This window comes from Bombus impatiens, unplaced genomic scaffold, assembly GCF_000188095.3.
Source record: "Bombus impatiens unplaced genomic scaffold, BIMP_2.2 scf_3474, whole genome shotgun sequence".
Classification (NCBI taxonomy): Eukaryota; Metazoa; Arthropoda; class Insecta; order Hymenoptera; family Apidae; genus Bombus; species Bombus impatiens.
The window spans coordinates 183,402-206,674 of record NT_179893.1 but is presented as its reverse complement, the minus strand read 5'-3'; the positions used below and the strand labels follow the sequence as shown (position 1 = coordinate 206,674).

At 41.5% G+C, this 23,273-nt stretch overlaps 2 protein-coding genes across 11 annotated transcripts in view; one reads left to right on the top strand and one right to left on the bottom strand.

Annotated features, from left to right (window-relative positions):
- LOC100740564 (MAP7 domain-containing protein 1) overlaps positions 1–23,273 on the top strand; it is a 199,446-nt gene that overhangs the window by 15,434 nt on the left and 160,739 nt on the right. For 3 of the 9 annotated variants that reach the window (XM_033324502.1, XM_033324499.1, XM_033324497.1), the window contains exon 1: positions 10,515–10,587. The exons of 3 other annotated variants lie outside the window; for them this stretch is intronic. In XM_033324502.1, coding sequence (XP_033180393.1) covers positions 10,530–10,587 — 58 coding nt within the window. In that variant the 5' untranslated portion in view covers positions 10,515–10,529. Of the gene's footprint in view, positions 1–10,514; positions 10,588–18,553; positions 18,621–23,273 lie in introns of those variants that run through there. 3 more of the 9 variants (XM_033324503.1, XM_024372148.2, XM_033324500.1) reach the window with 2 other exon arrangements.
- Positions 7,146–10,376, bottom strand: LOC112213990. 2 transcript variants are annotated; one of them, XM_033324509.1, is made up of 3 exons: positions 10,250–10,376; positions 8,438–8,543; positions 7,146–7,706 (listed from the first exon to the last, which is right to left on the bottom strand). In XM_033324509.1, exons 1-3 carry the CDS (start codon positions 10,319–10,321, stop codon positions 7,678–7,680), a joined length of 207 nt encoding a protein of 68 aa, XP_033180400.1. In that variant the 5' UTR covers positions 10,322–10,376; the 3' UTR covers positions 7,146–7,677. The 2 variants fall into 2 exon arrangements, 1 of the variants encoding a protein (XP_033180400.1); XR_004462882.1 differs by lacking the exon at positions 7,146–7,706 and having other exon boundaries at positions 8,437–8,543; positions 9,163–10,370.

The following is a 23,273-nucleotide window of genomic DNA, read 5'->3' as shown; positions in this document are numbered from 1 at the left end:
CCGAAGTAACATACTAACGAAATGTAGATAGTAATTGGTTCCGTAACATACTAACGAAATCATGGGGACGCGTAATCGAGTGATTGAAACATGCGAAAATTGCCGATGACCCTGAAAATGGAATGCTGCTGGGCGAGTGTGACTCGACAACTGGTGTTTGAGGTCCGTCAGACGTTAAAAGAAATTTTATCCCGATAGCCATTTTTTTTTCAAACCAATGTAAGAAATGTTATTAGATGGTACTAGGCACATTCGTGGATAAATGCGTTGCGCATAATTGATAATTGTAGAAAGTTTCGATAACTTGGCTCGATAGGAATATTATAGAAGATCTTGATCGTAATGATTCAATCAATGACGGCCAGCGAAGCGTTACTTGTATCGACTGATTCGTTCTTCTAAATTAGCGTATAATTGTCAGAAGTTATTTTAAAAGGTTTATTACGGTCAATTGGAATCTATCATTGACTGTAAACGTGCGATTCTAATTAAAACTCTACCAATATGAAGAGTGGCTCTGTGTTGCTTAGTCGCTTATTTAAAACCAATTACAAAGGATGGCTCGATTAGAAGGGGAAGAATGCCAAGCTAACGCGTAACTCGGCAGTAAATGAAATACAAATATATTACTCTCAATCAGCGTAATTAGAAACCATTATTCAGTGAATTGCTAATGAAGGTCACATGTAGCAGAATGAACAGTAAGATCGTATTAACATGGCGCAAATGCCGATGCATAGAACAACGTTATCGGGCAAAGGGTGGGGAAGAGGCAGGCAATGGTAAGACTCTGGCCGCGATGATGACGTGTACGTGATAAAAATGTTTCGACTTACATAAGCACGGAAATCGTGCATTATACTTACGTGGCGAGTTGAGCAGACACAAGACAGGTAAAGGCTCCTCTCGGTTTGTCTGTCCGGTTCACCTTTGCTAGGACGGTCGGTGCTCTTCAAGGTCAAGGTGAAGGCCTCTCGTAACCCGTCGTCTCGGCACTCGGTCTAGGTCGTCGGACCGGATGGACGAACTAGTTGTTTCCCTCTGACTACTATTCGTTCCTTTTTCTAGTAGTGATGTATTAGCCTTACAATTTTATTTTCTTTCTAGTTCAGTTTTACTTATCTTCTTAACAACGTGTGGTAAATCTTTGAACTAAATGTTGAAAATTCGCGTAGAATTTTTTATTTGTTGATTAAGAGTCTCTATCTTCGTCGTATTTATCCTCGCTGTCTTCACGAGGGATTCGTCTATTTTCACGATTAATGTAAATTCTGTGACGATAAAAAAAAAAAACATTGTGCGTACTTATATGCGTATAGTTGAGAATATAAATCGATGGCATACAACGTGTCTCTCGTGACTTTCCGATTGCGGTAAATGTTAATAGTTACTGCAGAGGTTTCATTCTGTCCTCTTTTCTATAGACAACGCAATAAGTGAAAAGTTGAATAAATTGATACGAAATCAGCACGCAATTGACCTAAATTTTCGAAGGTAAAAATCTGCGTATATCTGGAATTGCCTTGTTCAAGCATTACTATCAATTGTATATCCTACTTTCTTTATAACGATGCTTATCAGAAGATCGGTATGCATTGCGAAATTGGTATTCCGTTGAATAGATATTTGCTTTCATTGCAGAAGGCAGATCTGTTTTTCTTCTAAGCTGAATTCCTTCAGTTTGATTTACTATTCAGTCACCAGGTGGAAGCGTTTGGTACGAGGTTCGACTTGTTCTATCCCCTCCTGCTTTTTATTCGACGCGCTCGATCGACCGATAAATCTCTTTGTTACGATTCTCGAGCTACTCGATCGGAGTTCCTCGTGTACCACCTGACGTGTCCACCACGCTGCCTGTCGTGTCTCTTCTTATGGAACCTGGCGACATCGACGTAATAAATATCTCGAATTTCCAGCAGTCATCGACGATACATTTCTCAACGAGGCATTTCTACAAAGTGCTTCAAACAAAACTTCATCTATTTACCTACCTGGCTTTGCAATATATGTTCAAAGCGTGAGTGCTTTACGCTGCTTCAAACTAGCTTAAACCTGGAAACGGTTACGTTTCATTGACTCCAAAGGCTGGATATGATTAAAGGGTTCAAAGCGTTTTCTCGTGGGACGATGGAATTACGTATTAAACACTTAACCGAGTTTAACGGAACAAGTTTCTTGTTGCTGATTCTATTACAACGGAATTGTGGGACATTAATCTTCCTCTTATCGTTAATTTACCTTGTGTTAGCTTCTGCTTCGTTTCGTACCGTATTCTTCCACCGGTGTTTGTTCGACGGGTCGAACTTTTGTACACGTTTCACATCGTCCAAAAGAATATCGTTTACGAGAAACTTCGAAGCAAGATAATCTGTCCGTATTAAAATTTATGTGCTTCGGTAGAATGCGCGATGAGAAAGGCAAATATCGAATTATGTTCTGTATCACGTATCATGAAAAGAACAGCTCTCCTGCATAACCGAGTTAAATATAGTGGAAGCTTACCCGTGCGCGAACCGAGGAAGATCTCAGTTTGCAAAGATAGTCGTGGCGAATTCTTTTACGTACGAAAGCTTGGAATATTCAGCGTCTATCGCGAGAAACCGTAAGTTTCTTGGATGGAGCCAGCCTCACTGGTAACTGCATGGTCAGCTAAGCGCTACTTCATTTCAAGGACGTCTGTCGTCTAATTCAATTCCTTTTCCTTATCTATCGTCCTTAACGTTGCTCGATTTCTTTTTTTTTTCTTCGTCTTCATGGCTCGCTGGTGTCGTTCAGCGTTCATTCCACTCAGTGAAAAAGTTTCCCTTGCTTTCCACGGCGCCGAACCCACTGCGCGCATCTAAAAATATGCAGCAGGTATTTAAAGAACGGAAAATCCGATAATCGTTGCCGTTTGACATTCTTCAGTGTCGAAGGAGAATTGGTATTGAACCCGGCGGAATTCGCGACTCGACCGGCAACAAGCGACCGCTCCGTACCACGACCTTTTCAAACTGCATTTCCACGAATAATAAATGGTTATCGCCACTATCGAGTAGCATTCAAGGATTATGAAACGCGGCATTAAGCTATGCGTCGATATATCAGCCGGCGGAGAAAGCGTTGAATTTTTTCGCGTCGACGAGTTCGCGCCGCGTCACCTCTCGCGAGTCGCGAGTTTAATTTATCGTAAAAATAGTTGACGAACGATCTCCCCTTCGCGCGCGCTCTCTCTGTCTCTCCTTCTCTTTCTCTCCGTGTTCGTTCATGTGCCACGAATCGTGCACAAGCGGGCGAGGGTACGTCACGTTTGATCGAGAGGGTTGTGTCGCGCACAGAGCTTACAAGAACGCGCTTACTTAAATGTCCGGGGCCATTCATAGAAATTTATATCGCGAATCGAATACTTTTTTCTCCCCTCCTTTCTTCGCCAACAATGTTTTCTCATCGAATGATGAAAACCGGTTGCACGCGCCAGCCACTAGATCACTGTCGAGCATTAAAGCTATTCTAGAGATTACGAACAATTTAAGCGCGGCATGTTTGCCTTTGTACTTTCACTTCGGGCTCTTTACCGTTACGGCCCGAGGAAAAAATCGATTGGTCGTGGTGCTCTGCGAGCTTGTACGAATCGAAATGATTTTTAACCAGGCTGAACGGTACCACAGCCGATCGTTTTTCTACGAGAAACTCTCGTCTCGTCTGTTTTTGTTCGCAGAGCGATCGCAAAGGGGATATTACGTTAGGTATATTCCGGTTAATGAAACGGGTCAATTAATGGATTTGCTAACACGTCGAACTCTTGGCAACTACAGCGTACATAGCTTAGCGATTAATTATAGCTTCGATTTCATAATGAACTGGTTGAGCCGTGGTATACACTTGAACGATCGTACGTGGCAGACGAAATCGTGTTCGAGCGAAGCCGATTCCACCAGCTAGAGCGATATCCCGATCGTAACAAATTACAAACATCCCGTGTTCCTTTCGTTTAATGCTCAATGGGTAAATCGTTCAATTTCACGCGATCGCACGATGATACCTTCTTATCGATCATTTATGTAATCTGTGATCATCTGCGAACTCAGTTATCGAGATTCCATTGCGTTTTAGTAGCGGCGCAGAATATAACTGTCTATTCTAAGAATTGTGTGTCCGGCCTGGACCGGATGTTTCGCGAAAACGTATTTCCGTTTCCGCGGCACGCCTTGAACTTGTCCTCGTTGCAACGGAGCCTCGGGGTGCCGTGAAAGTTATTCGTTCGCGTAAAATTCACGGCAAATCGTAGGAAAACAAGACGGGGTTCTGCTTTCATTCTCCTTCGATCGTTACGTGTGTTTAGAATAGTTTGTTTAAAATTCTATCGTCTTCCTTTGGAATTAATCGTTCGATTTCCTTTAATTTAAGCACTAGTTATGTATTCTGTTGCGAAAAATAAATGAATATCCAGTGGCTATGTTAAGTGGCTTGATAAGAACAACGAATCATTTTGTATATCACGGAATCAATTACTATTTCCATAGATTATTTTTCATTATGATATCCACCCATTGTTTATAGATTTATTTCATTAAATATTTCTTTCAGATTTATAAATTGAATTAATCTAGGAATGTTTCGTGCCAATGGCATTTCGAGATTTAAATTTTTCCACAAAAATCATAGATTTCATCACAGAGGAATAATACATAAATAATACGTCCTTAACGCCTTCATCTGCCTTCGATATCTCTTTCGATCTCTATCTTTTGGTTCAACACTTTCCAACACAAGTCGACTTGCCTGTATGTTATGGCAAAGTCTGCCATTTCGAAAACCTATTTATCACTTATGAAATTACAATATTTCGGCGACAAGTTGTCGCTTGTGTAGGCGTCGAAGTGCGTTTCGCGGCTAATTTTTTCAGCAGCGTCAGTCGCTCGTTGAAAGGAATGTAGTCGGTGGGTCAGGTTCTGGAAAGCCCAGACGCGAAAATAGCCAACACGCGGCGAATCTCGCGTTGCTTTTCACCGACTCTCTACACTCTACGTCGTCTTCGAGGTTCGCCATCGTTGCCAACCGAGAACCGCTCTGATTCGAGAGTAATTTCGCGCAATTCGCCGCGTTGTGCTGCAACAAAGTGCACCCACGAGAAATTCACTTGTTTATCTTAACCAACAATTCGAAGTCATCGGCTACGCTTACGTAAATAGTATAATGAGACTGTTTAGCTGTTACTTGCGCCCTGGTTTATCCAACGAACGAACGACCCTAGTGCGATCAATTAAGCATTCTTACATAAGACGATTAATATGATTATCCCCGATTTGAGCCGATAATTGCACGATAAAACGAACGGTGATACTTAAATATCTAATAATATGAAAATTATGGAGAATATCTAGCGTGCGTCGATATTGAATATAATCTCGTATAAATCTCCCAGAAGCTGGATATAATAATAATAATTGGCTCGATATAATAACAATCTTGAACTGATATTTATTGATCGATCCTATATCGATCCGATAGCTGCAACTGGCTTAATCCTTCAATTTCTATACTTTGTATTTACTCTGTAATCTAAGCAAATTGATATCTTGCGCTGTTTATAGATTATTATCTACTGCGCTGGCTATTTGAATATTTATTTCAATATTCAAAGTACTGTTAGTCGGACTACAAGGTCTGTTTATTTTTAACTTATTATAATTAAAATGTTGATGCATATACAGATTTTTATGATTACGAGCAGCGGAACAGTACTTAAATCGAGATTTGTTTTATTTTCTGAATGTTGTAACAAATAATTTACTATAAATACTTTGTGCATTTACGTATAATATATATGTTTTGTGGATTTTCTCGTACCATATCATAATCTGATTTATAATAATTGTAGGATCGAGCTAAGCTGCTATTGGCTCGAAATAAAAGATAAAAAGCCTCAGGAACATGAGATAAATCACGGACAAACGATCGTGATTCGAAACGCAGGAGCTTAACGTGACACCGGGTAGCGGGATCGGAAAAACGATTGAACTGGTAGCTGGTTTGTAACGCGACGTAACCGTAATGACGATTTACGAACGATAATTACCTTGTCAAACGACTTCGAAGCGCACGCATTCTCCTCGCGATCAACACGCGAACTCTTATTGTTCGTCACGGTATTCTCTCCGTAGATAGAGCCGCGTCGTTTCGTTGCTTTGTTTTCTCTTTTCTCCCGGTCAAGCATGGCGAGGGAAGTATTTTTAAGAGGGACGATCGGAACAGAACAAGAGCAGATCGGTCCCGCGTTCCTCGACGCGACTAGCCGGAGATATTAGCAGCGCGTTGCGCTCGCGACCCCGCCTGCTTCGATATATTACGCCCGGTAACACGCGTTGCCATCTGCAAATGCGCGCTTACACTCTTTATCCGCAAGTTCCGCGTGTTTTCGTGCTTGACAACTGGCTCGTACCGGCAAATGAGATATCGTGGAAACAGAGTGCGTGCGAACGCCGATGCAGCTCGACTTTGTTGTAGTTTACGTTCCACGTTCGAAATTATGCACGCGCCAGGTATATTTAGTCCCGGTGAACGATCCTCTCGGAATTTTGTTAGATAGCCGTCGTTCGACATCGTGAGACTTTCCACTGACAGAATCAAGCTACCGATCGTCTGTATCGTATCCTGATTCTTCGCTATTTATTCTCAGTTTTGTTTCTGTTATACCGTTCGAGATCGCTGGCATAAATGGTTCTATTGCATTAACAGAATGTGATCGGAATTTGAACAGAAGCGAAGGAGTTCTACACGTGTATATGAATATTATCGTCGGTAATAATATCGTCACAGCGTTGTATGTACTAGGATGGAATTTTATCCACGATATTATAGACTTCGTTCGATGATAGCTCCCAAGAGTTAAAATAATCAGTAGAAAACACTATACAAAAACAAGATGTCTATATAAAAATGAAAGTGACGGAGTTCTAGCAACTTCGAGGAACTTCACCTTTCCATGGTAGACTTTTTTCGAACCGCCATGGAAATAAATAGAACCACGAGCCCCGTAATCGACGCCGGAGCTCTTAACTCGATTAGCCACCCTTCGTCGGTTTTTCTTCCTTTCCATTACTTATTCCTAGAATTTCTATGCAAACACTTTAGAGAAGCCTGCTTGTATCCAACCACGTATACACACTTTTCATTTATTTTTTCTTCTTCGATCATTTTGTATATACATATCGTAAGAATTCATTCACTTACATACTATTCTCATACGATTGCTTTCCACGCATCTGGTTCTTTTTTTAGTCTGTGCCAACGCGAAGTTTTCGTTGGAAATATCGGTGAACGGCCAGTGGAGTCCTAACGGGAGAGTACGAGGAGCAAACGAACACCGTCCTTTTTTTCTTTTCTTTTTTCTTTTTATCGAAGATATCGACGCAGCACGAAGTCGAAGAAAGGGACACGCGTTCGAGGATTTTGGCATGGGGATAATTACGCCCGGGTCCAGCAGGTGCAATAAATTACCTCGGGCCACGTCCGCGTACCCGTGGAATTCACCGGGACGCCGCGTCTTCTGCTTTATTTATTTTCACCGGACCAGGCCTCCTGGTCCACCGTAAACCCGTAATTTGCTCGTTTAATCCAGCCGTGCCACTATTCGTGTACTCGGCCCAAGTAGAAGCAACCTCGTGCTCAGCTTCTCGCGCACCCTTCTGACTTCGTTTAGAGCTCTGTGCGCCGCCTTTTGTTTCCTGGACGAAATTACCGGTCTATTACTCCTTCTTCTACAATTGCAGCTTCTTTTCTAGGCGCGAGTCGTTTACGATTCTGCATAATACACGTGGATGCATCGACATCGACGATATTCAACTTGTAAATCGTGAAAGGGAAGTCAATTTTTTGATTTTGTACAATTTATCGACTTCGCAAACACGTGTATGTACGTTTTCTGAAAATAACTGATAGATGCAGGAGATTTTGTGAACGATCGAGTAAAAAATCATTTTTTATTTAATAGGGTGAAAAATACAAATTTAATTTTGTAATCACCGAGAAGGATAGTTATGATTATTGAATTTTTAAATTATTTACCGCGTTTTATTGTTTAATTTTTATTTATTTGTCAGGTTGTGTAGTCCTTAGTTTCTTTATTTCTTTATTTTTCGTAAGTAGAAACAGTATATGTATAAAAGAGAAGTGAATACGCAGGTACACAGAAATTATATTATAATAAAAGTCATAAGTACAACAGTGCACGACACGAGAAGCCACGTCTCCTTTGATACTAACAGCATTACACGGAACGAAGGTGTTTCGAGTAGGTATAAGATAAAACGTACAAAATATGTAAATGCAATTCCGGACACTCAAGGATGTACGTTGGCTGACGTGTTGAAAGAGGTTCGCATTGTTCGAGACGTGTCGCAATCTTGTTCCACGCATTACCGAAGTACTTCGATGTTATCAATCGAATGATACCAACCTGCGCTACCATCACGAGCAGGAAGCATTGCTTCAAACAAGATCGTATCACGAAATCGATGTTCCCTCCTTGTCGTCCAATTCGAAATTTGTATCAATGGCACTTGCTATAAGCTGAGAAAATGGTTACGAAATCGAGAATACTGCACGGAGTTGGAAAGGGGAAAGAGAAATGCGTTTTGCTCACTTCCCTAACGAAGCGATGCAATTTACAGATAATAATTCAAATTAGTTTCCAAAGTTCATAAAATACCCTGTATAACATCTTTATTAAAAGTCGTGGATCAGTAATTTTCACTATCCTGGTAATTCTAGTGTTAATTCTCACTACTCTACACGTTCCACTCGTTAGTAGTAGATGTAGGATAATTTAACAATTCCTGGCTGAACTATTTGCCATTGAATTATTTTGTAATTAATAGATGTGATCCTTTTGTTTTATAAAATGCATGCAAGATTTACGTGGATCCAATCTACAGCAAATATTGACCACTTAGACCCATAGTCTTTTTCTTAACCTTGCTCCAGTTCTGTACAGTACATTTTATAGATGCGACACGACCTCCAGATGCGGTTAAAGGGTACGAATAATGTAAAAATGATGCGAGTCGCCTTCGTAACTTGTGTAATCGATAACCGGGGGAATGGAAAGTAATGATACACGGTAGGACAGGGTGTGTGGATCGGCTATATAAAAGGACTCGGAAAGGACGCTGGTGCATTCACCTCGTCTTGCGCCTGTCCAGGGCAGTCAGTCCGTTGCGTTCGCCTGCTTTTATGGTGTTTCGCATCTCCAGCTGTCCTTATGGTATCTAGCACTGCTCGTCTCTAGTTTTTATCCTATCCTCTTTTCCTCCCTTTTGATATTTATGTCTGCAAGGCTATTTTATTCGCGGTATCATCGCCATTTTCTTTCTGAAGCATCCCGATTCGATAGCAAACACGCAAAACAAGAGGGAACACCTTACGACCTCGACTCCTTCCCAGACTGCATTCTTGGACCGTCTTTTATCGGGGAGCCAGCGTTGCTTCGCGTCGCTTTAAATTAAAGTCTCGCATAGGTGCTTCCGCGAGTTAGTCAGGCGAAATGATTAGATTTCGATGGCACGTCGAATGTAAGAGTAGTAGGGACAAGGGAAAAGAGAAACCGATAGCATTTTTAAGGTCAAGCGAACATCCTGCGTTATCTCGTCGGTGGTCGTGGGACAAGGATCAAGGCGAAATTCACATAAATCGAGTCTTCCTCGTATCCGCGGTGGAGGTGGTGGTCGTCTCTGATTCGCTGAGAAAGATCCGTCTCGAAACCGCGAGGCTGAACCCATAAATCGATCGATCGACGCGGTAGCAACGTGTTCAGGGGTGTACTTACCAGAACTCTTCACACATACGTACCGTTTAGCTCTGAAAGCAAGACCCGGCCGAGGTTAATATTAACTCTGCACGCCTGATTGTTCACACCTCCTGTCTGTAATTTCTCTTATATCGGATTCCTCTCCGGAGACGTTTATAGCGCGTGTGTATATGTTATTGATAGAACGTTGTCGATAGAAATTACCGATTCGTCAATCGGTAATAAATGTCACGTACGGTCAAAGGGGCGATTCGCAGAAGGTTCTCGATGGTAAGGAAGAAAATCGTTTTTCTAGGCTACGCCACGAGGATCTTATTGACGTCAGAAAAATGGCGTCAGCCATGACGTTAAAAGTATAAACCAGGGAGGATAAAGCGTACGAGGCGAAACCTCAAGGTCTTCGTGACCGGCCGCATGGCAGCCGACCAACCCCAACACCATCTTTTGGTTTCCCATACGAACCTGGCTGCGTTCTGCCGTAGAAACGGAGGAAACCAACCACCCACCGATGTGTCTATCGACCACAGACGCCATTTGCCGGCGCCGTGCTCCGTCGCGACACCAAGTTCACTGCGCTCCCCCTTTCGACTGCCAGCCGGACTGTGTGTGTTTCCACGCACGAGCCGCGACACGACCTCCACGCCTGGGTTCATTCTCGAGAAAATCATATATCCGTCCGTTTTCCTTCTGGTTTTCTAACGAATTTCTTTTTCTTCTGGCTCGTTGAAACCATCGCTGCGGCATGTGGTGTTGTAAGAGGCTCGATGCCTCCGATTGGCCCGTCACAACCATCGTTCGAGGTAATGCTTCCTTTTTGCACGTCGCTAATTTTTCGATACTTCTTTCCGTTCGGCGAATCGCATCGTCCGAGACGGGCTTTTCACGCCAGTGCTTTTTTTCGGTTTCCACGCTCTCTTTTTTCTGTCCAGCTACTTTTATTCCGGTCGTTGCCATCGCAACGAAAACGTGGCCACCGAGTCGATATAAAACGATCGTTGTGATATTTGACGTTTTTGGTTCTCGATAAGATTTCGAATGAGAATCTTCTTCGCACTTTGCTTTCTGATTCATTTCGTTTCGCCAGTTTCGTATCGTCGGAGAAGCTTTACACAAACGCTTCGGCTTTTATGCTGTTCTACACTTGTGATGCTATTATTACTCCGCTCGGTCAAAGTCGCGAATCTAGGATAAGTTCTAGGAAAGTCTATGCATACTGTTGGTCGATGAACTACTTACTTTAGATTATACCGCAGGACATAACCGGTGCTGCGGATGGGACTGTTAATGGAATTCGGTAGGACCTCGAGAACGATTCGGGAACGAGACCTTAGTGAGAATTAGCTGCGTTTTATCGCATTTGCGGCAGACGAAGCCGTACAGTCAACGCCAGAAAACGTTTAGTTAATCGCGTCGTTCGTTCTAATTGCTTATTCGATCTAATCCCACTTGTGATGCAAAGAACATGGTGTCTTTGGTACATCTTATTGGCGTTATTTATTCTCTGATTCTTCCAATCTTATTATTTTATCTTATATATTATATTATTTGAGATCCACACGTGGTATAAATTGAATCTAATTTAAATATATTTCACTGCCGAGCTATACTAATGTTAATATCCACGTAGATTCTAGTTTTGTTATTCATGACTTCTCTCTGTACTAAGATTCTACGCGGCTGTGAAATATTCTTCTCATTCCATTTGAAAGACGTAGATGCAAATGTCTTCTGAATAAATAGCTTCTCTCCTTCTCGTGTGATCTTGCTTCTCTGCAACTAACAACTACATCAAAATTTCAAATTCAATGTTACGCTCTTCGATACTCTAGTAATTTTCTTTTTCTGAGCATTGACTTTGAATAATTGATATTCCATTTTTGTTATTATACATAATTTCAACGTTGCTTCTTGTCTGGTGCCGCACAATGTTTTGCGATAGGAGAGTTTTATGCAGTTTCTCAGAGACAGATCGAAGCTCTAGGAAACGAACTCGCATCAGGACAGAACGAAACGATTTCGACGAACGTCGTAAAGCAATGCCACCGGATTTAAATGCGCAGGACATCTGGGACGTCTTTTTGGCTGTGGCTGCGCCGCTTTCTGGTGCCTCGGAAAGAAAAACAACGGCCCAATGGCTGCATAGTCATGGCTCTGAGTCAGCGTTCAACGACTGACGCAGGAACAGTGGCGCGTTGTTGCGCTGCGCGCATCTTCTCGGTCGTAATTGCTCAAAAATTATGTTCTCCGTTATCTCATCCTCGTGTCTATCTTTTTCCAATGTTAATGAACATTTCATAAATAAACATCACGTTGATGTATAACGATGAATAATTCATGTGACACTTATGTACTTTGTACCTGCGATTAGCGACAAAACAAAAATGAAACTCAGGAGTGTATCGATCGGTTATATCTGCAAATTCGAGGTGACTCACTCTACTCTGTGCTCACAATAATGTGACGCGTGTCATTGAGACATTAAATTGACACACTTCTGAGTATCCGCCAATGGTCAATTACATCGGACGTGGCCAGTTGCATCAGGCGTAATTGGATGAAGACGTACCTTGGAGTCCACGAGTCTCGAGACGCTCGTGTTAAAAGCGTTCTCGAGTTTCTTGTTCCGTTTCTCTGCGAGTCCGAGTCGCACGATGCTTGAAAATACTTCGACAATGACCGTATTCTATTTTTGGTGAGGTAACAGAATTTCTAGAAGATTTATATGGAAATCGTCAAATCGGAAAATTGGAAAGTTGGCACCTAGTCGAAACAGGGCGTGAAATATACGATTATGCGGCATCGACTATACTTCGGTATGTTCGAATTTTCTGGTTTCGATTCGAGTCTGTCTTCGTTTCCATTCCGAACGCGTAGATCGTCCGGAACGGAAGGAAATAAACTACATAGCCCCGAGGACAGAAACACACAGAGTGTAGAGATGGTAGTTGAACGCCGTACCTGAAGAAGCGGAAAGCAGGAGTCACGGTGTAGGAATAAAGACTTTCATTGATTCGCACTGTCATGAATCCTTGCAGTACGGTTTGCGCGGAAGAAAAAGAGTCGCGGTAAAAATAACGACTTCCGTTACGAGGCTGCGAAAGTATTTGGCACGCCAGTGATGTCATGTCCGTTGTCTGAAGGCGCTGCCGCTTTTTCATGTCTAGCATGCTTATTTTTAACCGACTGATGATGGCGCCACTCGTCGACAAACGTGTCTTGGTTAAATACAAATTGTTACTATGTAACGCGCAACATTATTGTTACGTAACGCTACTGCAATTTGCAATAATTTAAAAGAAGGAAAAAAAGAAGAAAAAAGAAACTAATGTTAATTTATTGAATCACTTGGTGAAGTTCCACGTATTTTAGAAGAATTCTTGTATCCTCTAACTTTCAAAGCAAATTTGTTTTAGCGTTCGCGGATATCCGATTCATCGTTCATAAGCGAACTCCGATATCCATATTTCAACAATCCGCTCTTTCGATTGGAACGAAGTCGACTTATTCGATTTCGGTCGATTCGATTCGTTCCTCGAACATTTCATTCACGAATCGTGACTCGGCTCAGCTACCGTTCTCCGTGCGTTAACTCTGATTTATGGTGAAATCTTTATCAGGTAGATATCGGTGCCCACGTGTTTCAACTATGGCTCTTCGAGAACAGACTTTACAAGGTTTCCATGCAGATATTCCCATGTGTCCGCCTACAGTGCGCTGTTCTGTTCATTGTATGCGTCTCGTCGCGTACACTGCAGACTGTAGACCATAGACGATCGATAGATTTCTACGTTCTACGATCTCGTGCTAAACGGGAGAGTCGCCTATGGGACACTTTGTTATGGCGTTTTAACCCGTACACAGGCAAACAATGTCCTTACCGTTTTTTTTTTTTAATTATTCTTGATGATTTTGTTCTTGTTTCGTACAAATTATAGTTTTGTATTTTGTATTTAATATTTATCTCATTTGATCTTATTCTTCTCTATAATCTACTTTAATTTGAATCTTCATCCGATCTTCCGGATATTCTAGATACTATGTATTCTTAAATCCTTGCTTTAGTTCAATAATAACGATATTTCACTGACTGAAAAAACAGTACGCAGGACGCAGCGTATTTACGAGTCACAGCTAAGTATATCCATATTTCAAATCTCTCTGGTTTTTCTTCCTCGCGCGCTGTTATTTTCGTCGTTCGTCGGATCCAACCTGCGAACAACCTCTACGTTTCTTCCATTTTGTACTTTCTCCGAAGTGTAGAAAAATTCAGTTTCTCGTCAGTCGCGCCATAAATCATTTTCTCACAAACACAGTTTACAATACACAAACAATTTTGTTTACTTGAGCTCGTGAGAACGAAAGGAAAAATGGAAATGTCGGTAACGCATGACTCACGAAGGAAATGGGACACGACGCGCGATGTTTAAGTTCACGAGACGTTATCTAGTACGAAACGATGCCGAGCAAATCGATCGGACGAGTTCACGAGCGCCACAGTGTCTAGCCCGTGCCCGTTCACGGACACGTAATAACAATTATATCGTGACAACCTAAGAAAGATCGAGGTCACCGACAGACAGGCTACGATCCTACGAACCGTCGATCGGAATACGATCCGCGTTCGCTCGTGATCGATCGAGAAGATCGTACCCTCCGCTCTAACGTTTACTGCGATTATCGATCGTTGATGATCGTTAATCGACGCGCTATGATCCTCGAAATCCCGACAAACGTGGTCTCCCGATCCTGTAAATCCTAACAGTCCCGTAATTTTGCCATAAACTATTAAACACCGTAATTATTGCCGATCGATGATCGATAGCTGTTTATAGTTACCGACTTTCGATATCTTCCTACTAGTATCTGTCTGTAATCAGACAGAATTTCTAAACGATACATTGCAGTGTACTATGAGTTTGAAAATCAGTAAATATATCTTATTTGCACTTATGGATTTTTTTTCGTAATTTTTAATTTCTTTATGTAACGTAGAAATATATACGGCGCACGTGCGTGGACGATCGTTATTGCTCCGTTCCGGTGTTCAAAGTATTAGCTGACGACCAAACGACAGCTTACACGCGTTTCATTCAGTCGGAACAATTTCTCAAAGTACACGCTCACGCGTTCAAGTATCGAATTGGTTGTCGTTTCGAAAGCCAAGATAACGATACGGTTCGGTGAAACACGATGAAAGAGAGTCAAAAGTTGTACGACTATCTCACCGTGGCGTGTTTCTATGATAAACCAAGTCCGTAAGCTGCTACGTATCTGGCCGGACTAGATACAAGGTCCTGCCTAACGCGTAATTGTGCGGTTAACGGAGAAGTTCCGACCGGTTTGTAATTAGACCGCTAATGAGTAAGGTTACCACCTTAGCTTTTCGATCGCTTCCTTCCTCTCGCGCGATCTATCGCAATCTGTTCGTCGAACCGCCAAGTGATGCAAGACTCGTCTGTCCTGTTTAAATAATCCATGGAAACGGGACCTAAGTTGGACACGATATCATAGTTTTCTTCTTGTCAGAATTTGTTTAGTTTCTAGTTCTCATCTTTTGGTTTTCTATTCTCTTTTGAATATTCTTTGTCGAGAGATGAATCTTCGAAGAGAAGATTTCTTTCTTTCTCTGTAATAAAAATCGTTTTACAATCGGTTATCGAGGAAACACTTGTCGAGATCCATAAATTTTCTACTTGACTACGTTGCAAACCGGTAGACGCGAAGGCAAGTCGGTCGTTAAATTATACAGACGCAAGAATTTCCGATAGGAAACAACTGAATGCACTCAGCGTGCTGTCCGCTTTGTATAACAGGCCTCGCAAAATGGCAACGAGATTATGGTTAATTAGCTGACCCCGGGAACGGTTGGGTCATTACAGTCACATATGCAGTCACGTTTCTGGCAATAATCGTTAGAAGAAAGAGAGGAAATACCGTGAACACACCGTATCAGATTAAACAGCGTATAATCTTTGCCGCATTTTTATACTTTGTTCTTCTTTTTACATCGTTTTCTTACGTACGTTATGAAACTTGGTTTTAATCGTTCTCCGCTTAATCGACCAGAATCGCGCAATTTACTGCTTAATGTCTGTCTAATTAAAATAGCGATCGTGCTCGACGGTCTATCACGGATATTATTATCGAGAGGGGTTAAAGTTTTAAACGCGTGTGTAGATCTTTGCGCGAACAAAAATCGCGGCAACGTACGAAGCCATCCGTCGCGTCTGTCTGAATATTTTCGAAAGTGAAGCAGGAAAAAGGTCAGTTCGTGGCTGGTTCTAAGAATCGTGTCGCACCGTGGTCGTTGCTCGTGCCTCTGTTTACCGAGAGTCTGCTTTTACAACCGTTAATTACAATCGTTGTACTCGTATTTCGGTCCGTTCCATTTCACGTCCTTCGTCTATCTTTCTCCTAGCTGTGTCGGCCGTTTTGCATCCATTGTGCTGCGAGTAATTGGTCCCCTAACTTGCAACTATTAGGCCTTGCAGGTATTAGAATGCGCTTCATTCTCTCACGATTAGACAACTTGCTCTAGGTTAGGTAATAGTGACGACAGTCGTTGCAACTTAGGCGCTGATCGAGAAACATTTCTTCTTCCCTCGGTGAACGTTTCTCGGTTATAAATCGAGCTTTTTGCTAGATCGAAACTTTCGATTATTAAGCTGAAAGAAAAGAAACCTTGTTCATAGTTCAGTTGCTATTGAATTAACGTAGCAACTGAAGGATCTAGCGAATTTAACGCTGTGTAGCTGGTTACTGATAAAGCCAAGGGAGCGATAAAGCGTATTCGAAACAGTATTTGTACGAGTCCCGACAACGACGTGGTAATTTACCCAATTCCATTCTTGGACCAATTCCTTGTGCGTGTTGAAACCTTATCACGATATTATTTGTGCTTAATCGCTATCGGAGTTTTGTTACGAGAATTATACGTCGAACGTTTGCCTTCATTTGCCTTCACGGGCTACTAGAGAAACGTCAGCTACTAAATCTACAACCGGGTCACTCTGCCAACGTAATACCGGAGTTAAGAGATTTAATCATAGAATGGTAAATGGAGCGTCGAGCTGCATCAGGAATTCCATTCTCTCCACTCTCTAACTTCGCTTAAAATTCAAAATTCTCAAGCCCCTATAAGCATCTACTGTCTCGAAACCTTTCATTCAAAACCTTCGACTTCGAAATATCTTACGTATTTACCAATTAAAAGACGATTAAGGCAAAATATATAGCGCATTCAGTTTATTGTGGCAATCAGCAATTATTAGATTCATTCGCAAATAACCTTTCAGCTTTTTATATTGTAGCTGTGATTCTTGCAGCGAATATACCCTATGAACGATCGTGTTAAAGTTAAATGCTTTCGTCCCTCGTTGGGAGGTAAACAAAAGCATGATGAATCAAGGGTGTTCGAGGCACGAACAAGTAGAGAAATAGGATAAACGAAGGGAATGCGAATCTTGCGTAGCATGTGGGGTTCTAATTTTACGTACGGATGGGTCGTCTTTCTCGATTCCACCTAACAACGGCCGCTCTAAAAGCAGTCTTTTGGATAGAGGCGTGACTGCGCGCCACGGTTCAAATATGCTCGTAGGTTCGCGTTTTTTCCACCGTAATATTCGTGGCGCTCTGGTCGACGATCGAGTTGCGCCTCCGAAGTGGAGACTTTCGAACTTCGTTACGAAAGTTTCTTTTACTGTCGGTATAGCAGAGCACTGACGCGTCGGTAATCGTTGCGACAGCCGGCAAACATGCTATAGCGACGTTGCATTTTATCGAATGGGCGCCGTTTCTATTCGGGATCATTTATTTCGACGGGGAAAAGGGGTCTTTTTGGTCGGGCCGACTATTCCTTCGTATTACGTGTACGAATATCGTAACCCAGATCCAATAAGACGATTTAACTTTTAATTTAACGTTTCTAATTTTTAGCATTTAAATTTTCTAGCAAATTGGACCATAAAGTATAACCATAAGCGCGTGCAATGTAAATAGAAGACTTTGACATAGCAACCGCTGAATCGTAGATTCTTTTAAAGAAAGAAAATACTTTTATATCTAATCGCTTTGTCGCGTCAATTTACAAAGAATGCAGCATCATTTTTATCGAGATTAATTTAATTACGAAAACATGTAATGACAGCCAGGGATAGACTAAATTGCGAGATACGATATCAATTAAACGTTTTAAAGACTGCAAAGAGTAGTATAATCCCAATGAGATCACCGTTACGATAGTCGGGTAATTACCTCATTGTTGCGATTTGAGGGGGGCAAGCGCATGTCGGACGATTCGAGTTGCGTGTTTCTCCCCTCGAAAAGGCTAATTGCACCCCTGCGGTCATCGGACCACGACACCTTAAACATAGCGGTTTTTCCAGCCGGTTTACGATTGACAAGTGTCCACGAATGATTCAATTAAATTTCTCCCTAGGGGAGGACGCAGTCGATCGATCCGCCGTTCCATTACAAACAAACACGTCGGACATTCTCTTCCTTTTTCGTTACGTCCCGCTGGCTCCGTTACGATTGGCAAACATCGAAAAGAAACAGCGCGTAGAATCGTTTCTTGCGTTTGTTACTTTTCCAATTTTCATCGAGATTAGAACCGTTCGTCGAGGCGGTTGTTGAATTTCAAAAACCCCCACTGTGTTTTAACCGATCTAAAAATAGTCCGTTAGCCATGTAGATCGACTTTTACAATTCGTTTTCTTTTCTGTTTGTTACAGGTGAGTCCATTGTTGTATCGAATTTAACGATTCCTGCGTGATCGATGGTTAAACGATGGATCAGACTTTCACTGTAATGGGGTATGCATTCAGACGTTCAGGTAAAACCCCGGCGTAAATTCTAAACGCACGTTTTCTTTGGACATTAAGCAAACAACTTAATCGAACAACGTGCAGCTACGCGTGTTATTATCATGGCTGGTGGAAAAAGTAAAAGGGACTGGCGTTGTACGATCGCGCTTTCACCAGGATTCTGATATTTAGAGACGCGTTGGCGCGAGGATACGTACGGTGAAAATAGCCGCTGCGGTATCGGGCGGCCGTTTGACATTTATGCGTTTCGTCCTAATAAGCGTAACGCAATAAATACTCGACGGGATGAAACCCACCAGTGGAAACAAATTGCAATACGCGCGCGCGACTTCTTCTTCATCTTCTTCGTGCCTGCTGGCAGCAGCCGCAGCAGCCGTGCAGAAAGTTATTACGAAAATGACCCGTAACCGTGAAATAATGGTCGTGTCTTTTGTAACGCGAAATCACGAATGTGATTCCTTGTTTCCTACACGTGTACGATCCATGGATTTCGTCTAGGAGAGCGATGGCCGGGAATGAGCGAAATGATTAACTGTCAGAGATAGATATAATTTTTCCTCGTTTCCATTGGATATATCATGGACGATAATCGTCAGGTATATTTCTTTTTATCTCGTCAATGTTCGAGTATACGATCGTGGAAAGCGATCTCGCGCTGTTTTATCTATTTAATTATTTATTTCTCCATTTAAATTATCACGGGCAACAGCAACTAGATCTTTTACGTTCTTTTTTTTTTTTCTTTTTTTTTGTTCTATGTATGTTGAAGAAAACGTGGAAAGCGGTATCCATATCCATTTTATTTATTTATCTATCTCATTTTAAAATACCACGAGAAACGATCGTTACATCTATTATATTTTTTCTACCTCATAATGTTTGAGAATAAATGAGATGATCTCTTTTAATACGAAATATTACGGGTAATAATCATTAATAGATTTTTCCTGCTCTAACGATATAAGAAAATACGTGGAAAGCGGTATTCACCCCGTTTCGATGCGTTGCGCCGAGTTTTCTCTGCGTTAATTGGTGTCAGTAACGAAATTCCTATAACGCGAAACTTTTCCTTTTAATGTTATTCCTCATGACGTGATTGGTATTCATAGTACACTACGCTTTAATATTCATTAATTATAATCTAGCGGCCTATTCGAAACAACCGCACAACCATTAGAATTTTAATATTCGATAATTGATTGCGGACGAACAATCTGTAACTAATCGATCTCTCGCATTAAATTCAGTCGTTTGTGAACATATTGCAGGAAGAAAGCAGTTTCGTTATTATTCATAGCCCTAGAAATTAAGGTCGCGTGGCATTATTTCAGTAAGACGACGTTCTGTGGATCGTTGTTGGAGACGGACGTCCGCGTCGCTTTCTTTTAGCCATTTCGCGGACGATTCATAGAGAAGCGTCGCACTTTTTAGAAACCGCGAAGCATATTTTCGACGTTGCATGAATTTTATGCGTGTCAGAAAAAGCGACTTTCTCTCCCGGCCAGGATAAAAATGTGTTCCGTTCCTTTTTTCTCATGTCATTAATAACAAACCGCAATGGTCCACTCGTTGAACAGAACAAGACGTTAAATCTTCGTCTGCCGTTAATTATCACTGTGCTACGGAGAAACGATTAATACCTACAACCATGGCAACGGTCAATTAACCTTAATTATGTTCGTTAATTGCTACGTTACTCGGACTTGTAGTCTCATTACTTCGGCTGTTTATTTCTATATTTATTTCCGTGAATATCGATATCAGTCATTTTTTGCGATTCCCGTATCGTCGTTCGGGAACGTTTAGTTTCGCTTTCCTCGATTTCTCCACGAATTTATCCTAAGGTTTTAATTCGAATCGTGGAAGCGCGGAAATTATATCGGCTACCGTTACGGGGATTTTGCCATTTTGTAATCGGATGGCTGTTTGTACTACGAGAAAGCGAATTATTTTTCTAACCCGGCGTCCTAGATTCGAGTTTAATCGTCTTCTTTCTCGTATATTTGTGTTCCAGCTTAAACGAACCCGATTGCTATCCAAACGTCGGGTTGAAACGGGTTCTATCTTTTTCCCACTAGTTCGGCTCCCCTATTTCATCGGCGTTAATCCGACTGTAGTAATTTCTGCTCGTTAAAACGGTTGCAAGCTTTGCTCAACGTAGAAAAGATCCTGGCGACGATCTTGAGTAAGAAGAACCACTATTTGCGACAATTTCATCTGAAAGCCTTTAATGAAGTTTGTTGCTCGTTGTCAGATCCTATGTTCAATGTTCGTTTCGTTTAATTAATCTTACGATGCAATTAATGGAGGAATTGGAAATGGTTAGGGATTAAAAGCTTTCACTGTTATTCTGGAAGAATTCGTTTCTCAGACTATTTTATATCCAATTTCATTAAACGTAGAGGTAATTGAAAACGATCAATTCGATACTTTGCACAGAAAGTAATCCACCTCAAAGAAAAAATATTATACAGGACTTTTTTAATACCCAGTAACACAGCTTTTATACACAGCTGGATTCTTTCTAATTTCAAGCAAACAGTTTTCCGATAGTCGTTGGCAGAATTTTATTATGCACAAAGCACTCGCTGATTTAATTAATTTATGTAGTTATCTACTAGCGCTTATAAACGCTGTAGGGTGTACTCTATTTACTTGTTTTACTGTTACTTTACTTCGTTAACAAAAGTGCAAAACTCGCATGAAAAAATTAAAAATGAAAAGTAGGCGAGATGTATAATTCAAGGATAAAAAGGATAATTAATAAGCGATCTTATTAATCGCATTTCTTTACTTTGTAATACGTACATTCATGATACATTCTCGGTATCATTGAGTTCCTTTAAAAAGCAATTGCGATAAATCTTTCGTAGTTCAATGTTGTCTGTATATCTTAAATAATCGCTACAATCTTTTATATATTTTTCCTCTTTATCGCCTTTTCATAATTTACATAATATGTAATGCCTAGTTACAGTTCTTATCATTGATAACAATAACGTTAATTTCGACTCTTCTGGTATCGATCGGTAACAGAAGAAAGAAAAAGAAGAAACAAAACAGAAGTTGTCATAAAGATATCGATCAAGATCGCACAAACCGTAGGATATATAGAAAATAAACATGTCTGGCCATCGAAACACTTGATTCTTGGTCGAGGACAAACAGCAGCATCGATGTATCGCGATATAAGACGCGCTATAAATTTCGACGAGAACTTATATCGAAGCTAACCGTATCTTTTGTCGCGATAAGTGTGACAAAAGATCGGGCATGCACGCGTACCAAGGTAAGTTTCTCTTCTCGGGGGCTGGTGGATTCGAAGTCCGTAAATCACACAACTCGAGATCGTAATCGATCGATGGAGGTCCGCGCGGATGGAACAAATTGACCCACTTAACGATCGTTTCGTCTCAGTAGTATCGATCGCGAGGAAGTCGTGTAGTGGCTGGTGTTCGAGGAGAGATGCCGTTTTATTGAGACATTACTCGTTTCTCCTGGGTTGCACTTGTTACGTTGAGATGCACTTGCCGTGAAGGATAGAGGGCGCGGTCAAGGAATGTGAAGATTCCTCGTAGAAGCAGAGGCGCGCTTTTGATTAATGGCCCGGCCAGGTAGTTTCTTGACTTTACGCTTCACGTGCCTATGAAATATTTAAGCGCTCTCTTTTCTCCGCTTTTCTTGTAGCTATAATTCTGGATAGACTTGCTTACCATGGATTTCAAAGTTTCTTGCTCTCTATTTTTCTCCCTTGATTCTGGTCACCAATCTGAACGATACGTTTGACATGTACGTCTACTCGAAACGACAGTAACGACGACGCTCTTTGAGTAAACCGTCATAATGAACCCTTCGCGTGTGACGAGTGTCATGAAATCAGGTCAGTCCTTCTGTGTAATCACAGATGAATCGAATATAGGTAGCGGAACGTAGCGATGTGAAACAGAAATCCGTTCGTCCGAACGCCAACTGGCTTTGACGAAACGTACCATAACGATTGATATATTCCATCCATTCCTGCCTTTCTTCCTTCTTTCCCTTTTTGCGTCTCTTAGACGTCACGTCGGCTCGCAACGTGTACGTTATATTTTTTTTTCTTTATGCAATTCGATTTATTAACAGACAATTTCAAGTTAGACGCAATCGATAATAGGCGGTATTCTTGCCCCTATTTCAATCTCCTAATTGCACATGCGCCGTGAAAGCATTCGAGAGATAGGTCACCGTTTCCATACGACACGTACGTGTCTCGTAATAGCGCGGCTCTCCTTTCTCATACTTCGATTCGACCGACTAAATCGTTTTCACTTTGAGGCTGTCCACAATCGACACTTGACTTACCAACTTCTGACAGCAATTCCCTTCAACTTGTCGCATGCATTGGATATCGATAATATCGCGGGTTGTCGATTCTCGCCGAATGTTTGTTAGTTCGTGCAAAGGGAGAAACGTAACGGTACATAAAATAAATTGAAAAACTTGCCTAGAAATTGATTTCACGGACTTTGAACGCTTGTTTGCACACGATGTTGTTTTACAAAACCAATGCTCAAGCGAAAGTTGACGTCGATGGAAAAAAAGCCTATTTACGTGTGTACTTTGGTCTTGATGCATAACATACGTAATTGATCGCTACGATTTCGTATTCTCGTGCGTCCCCA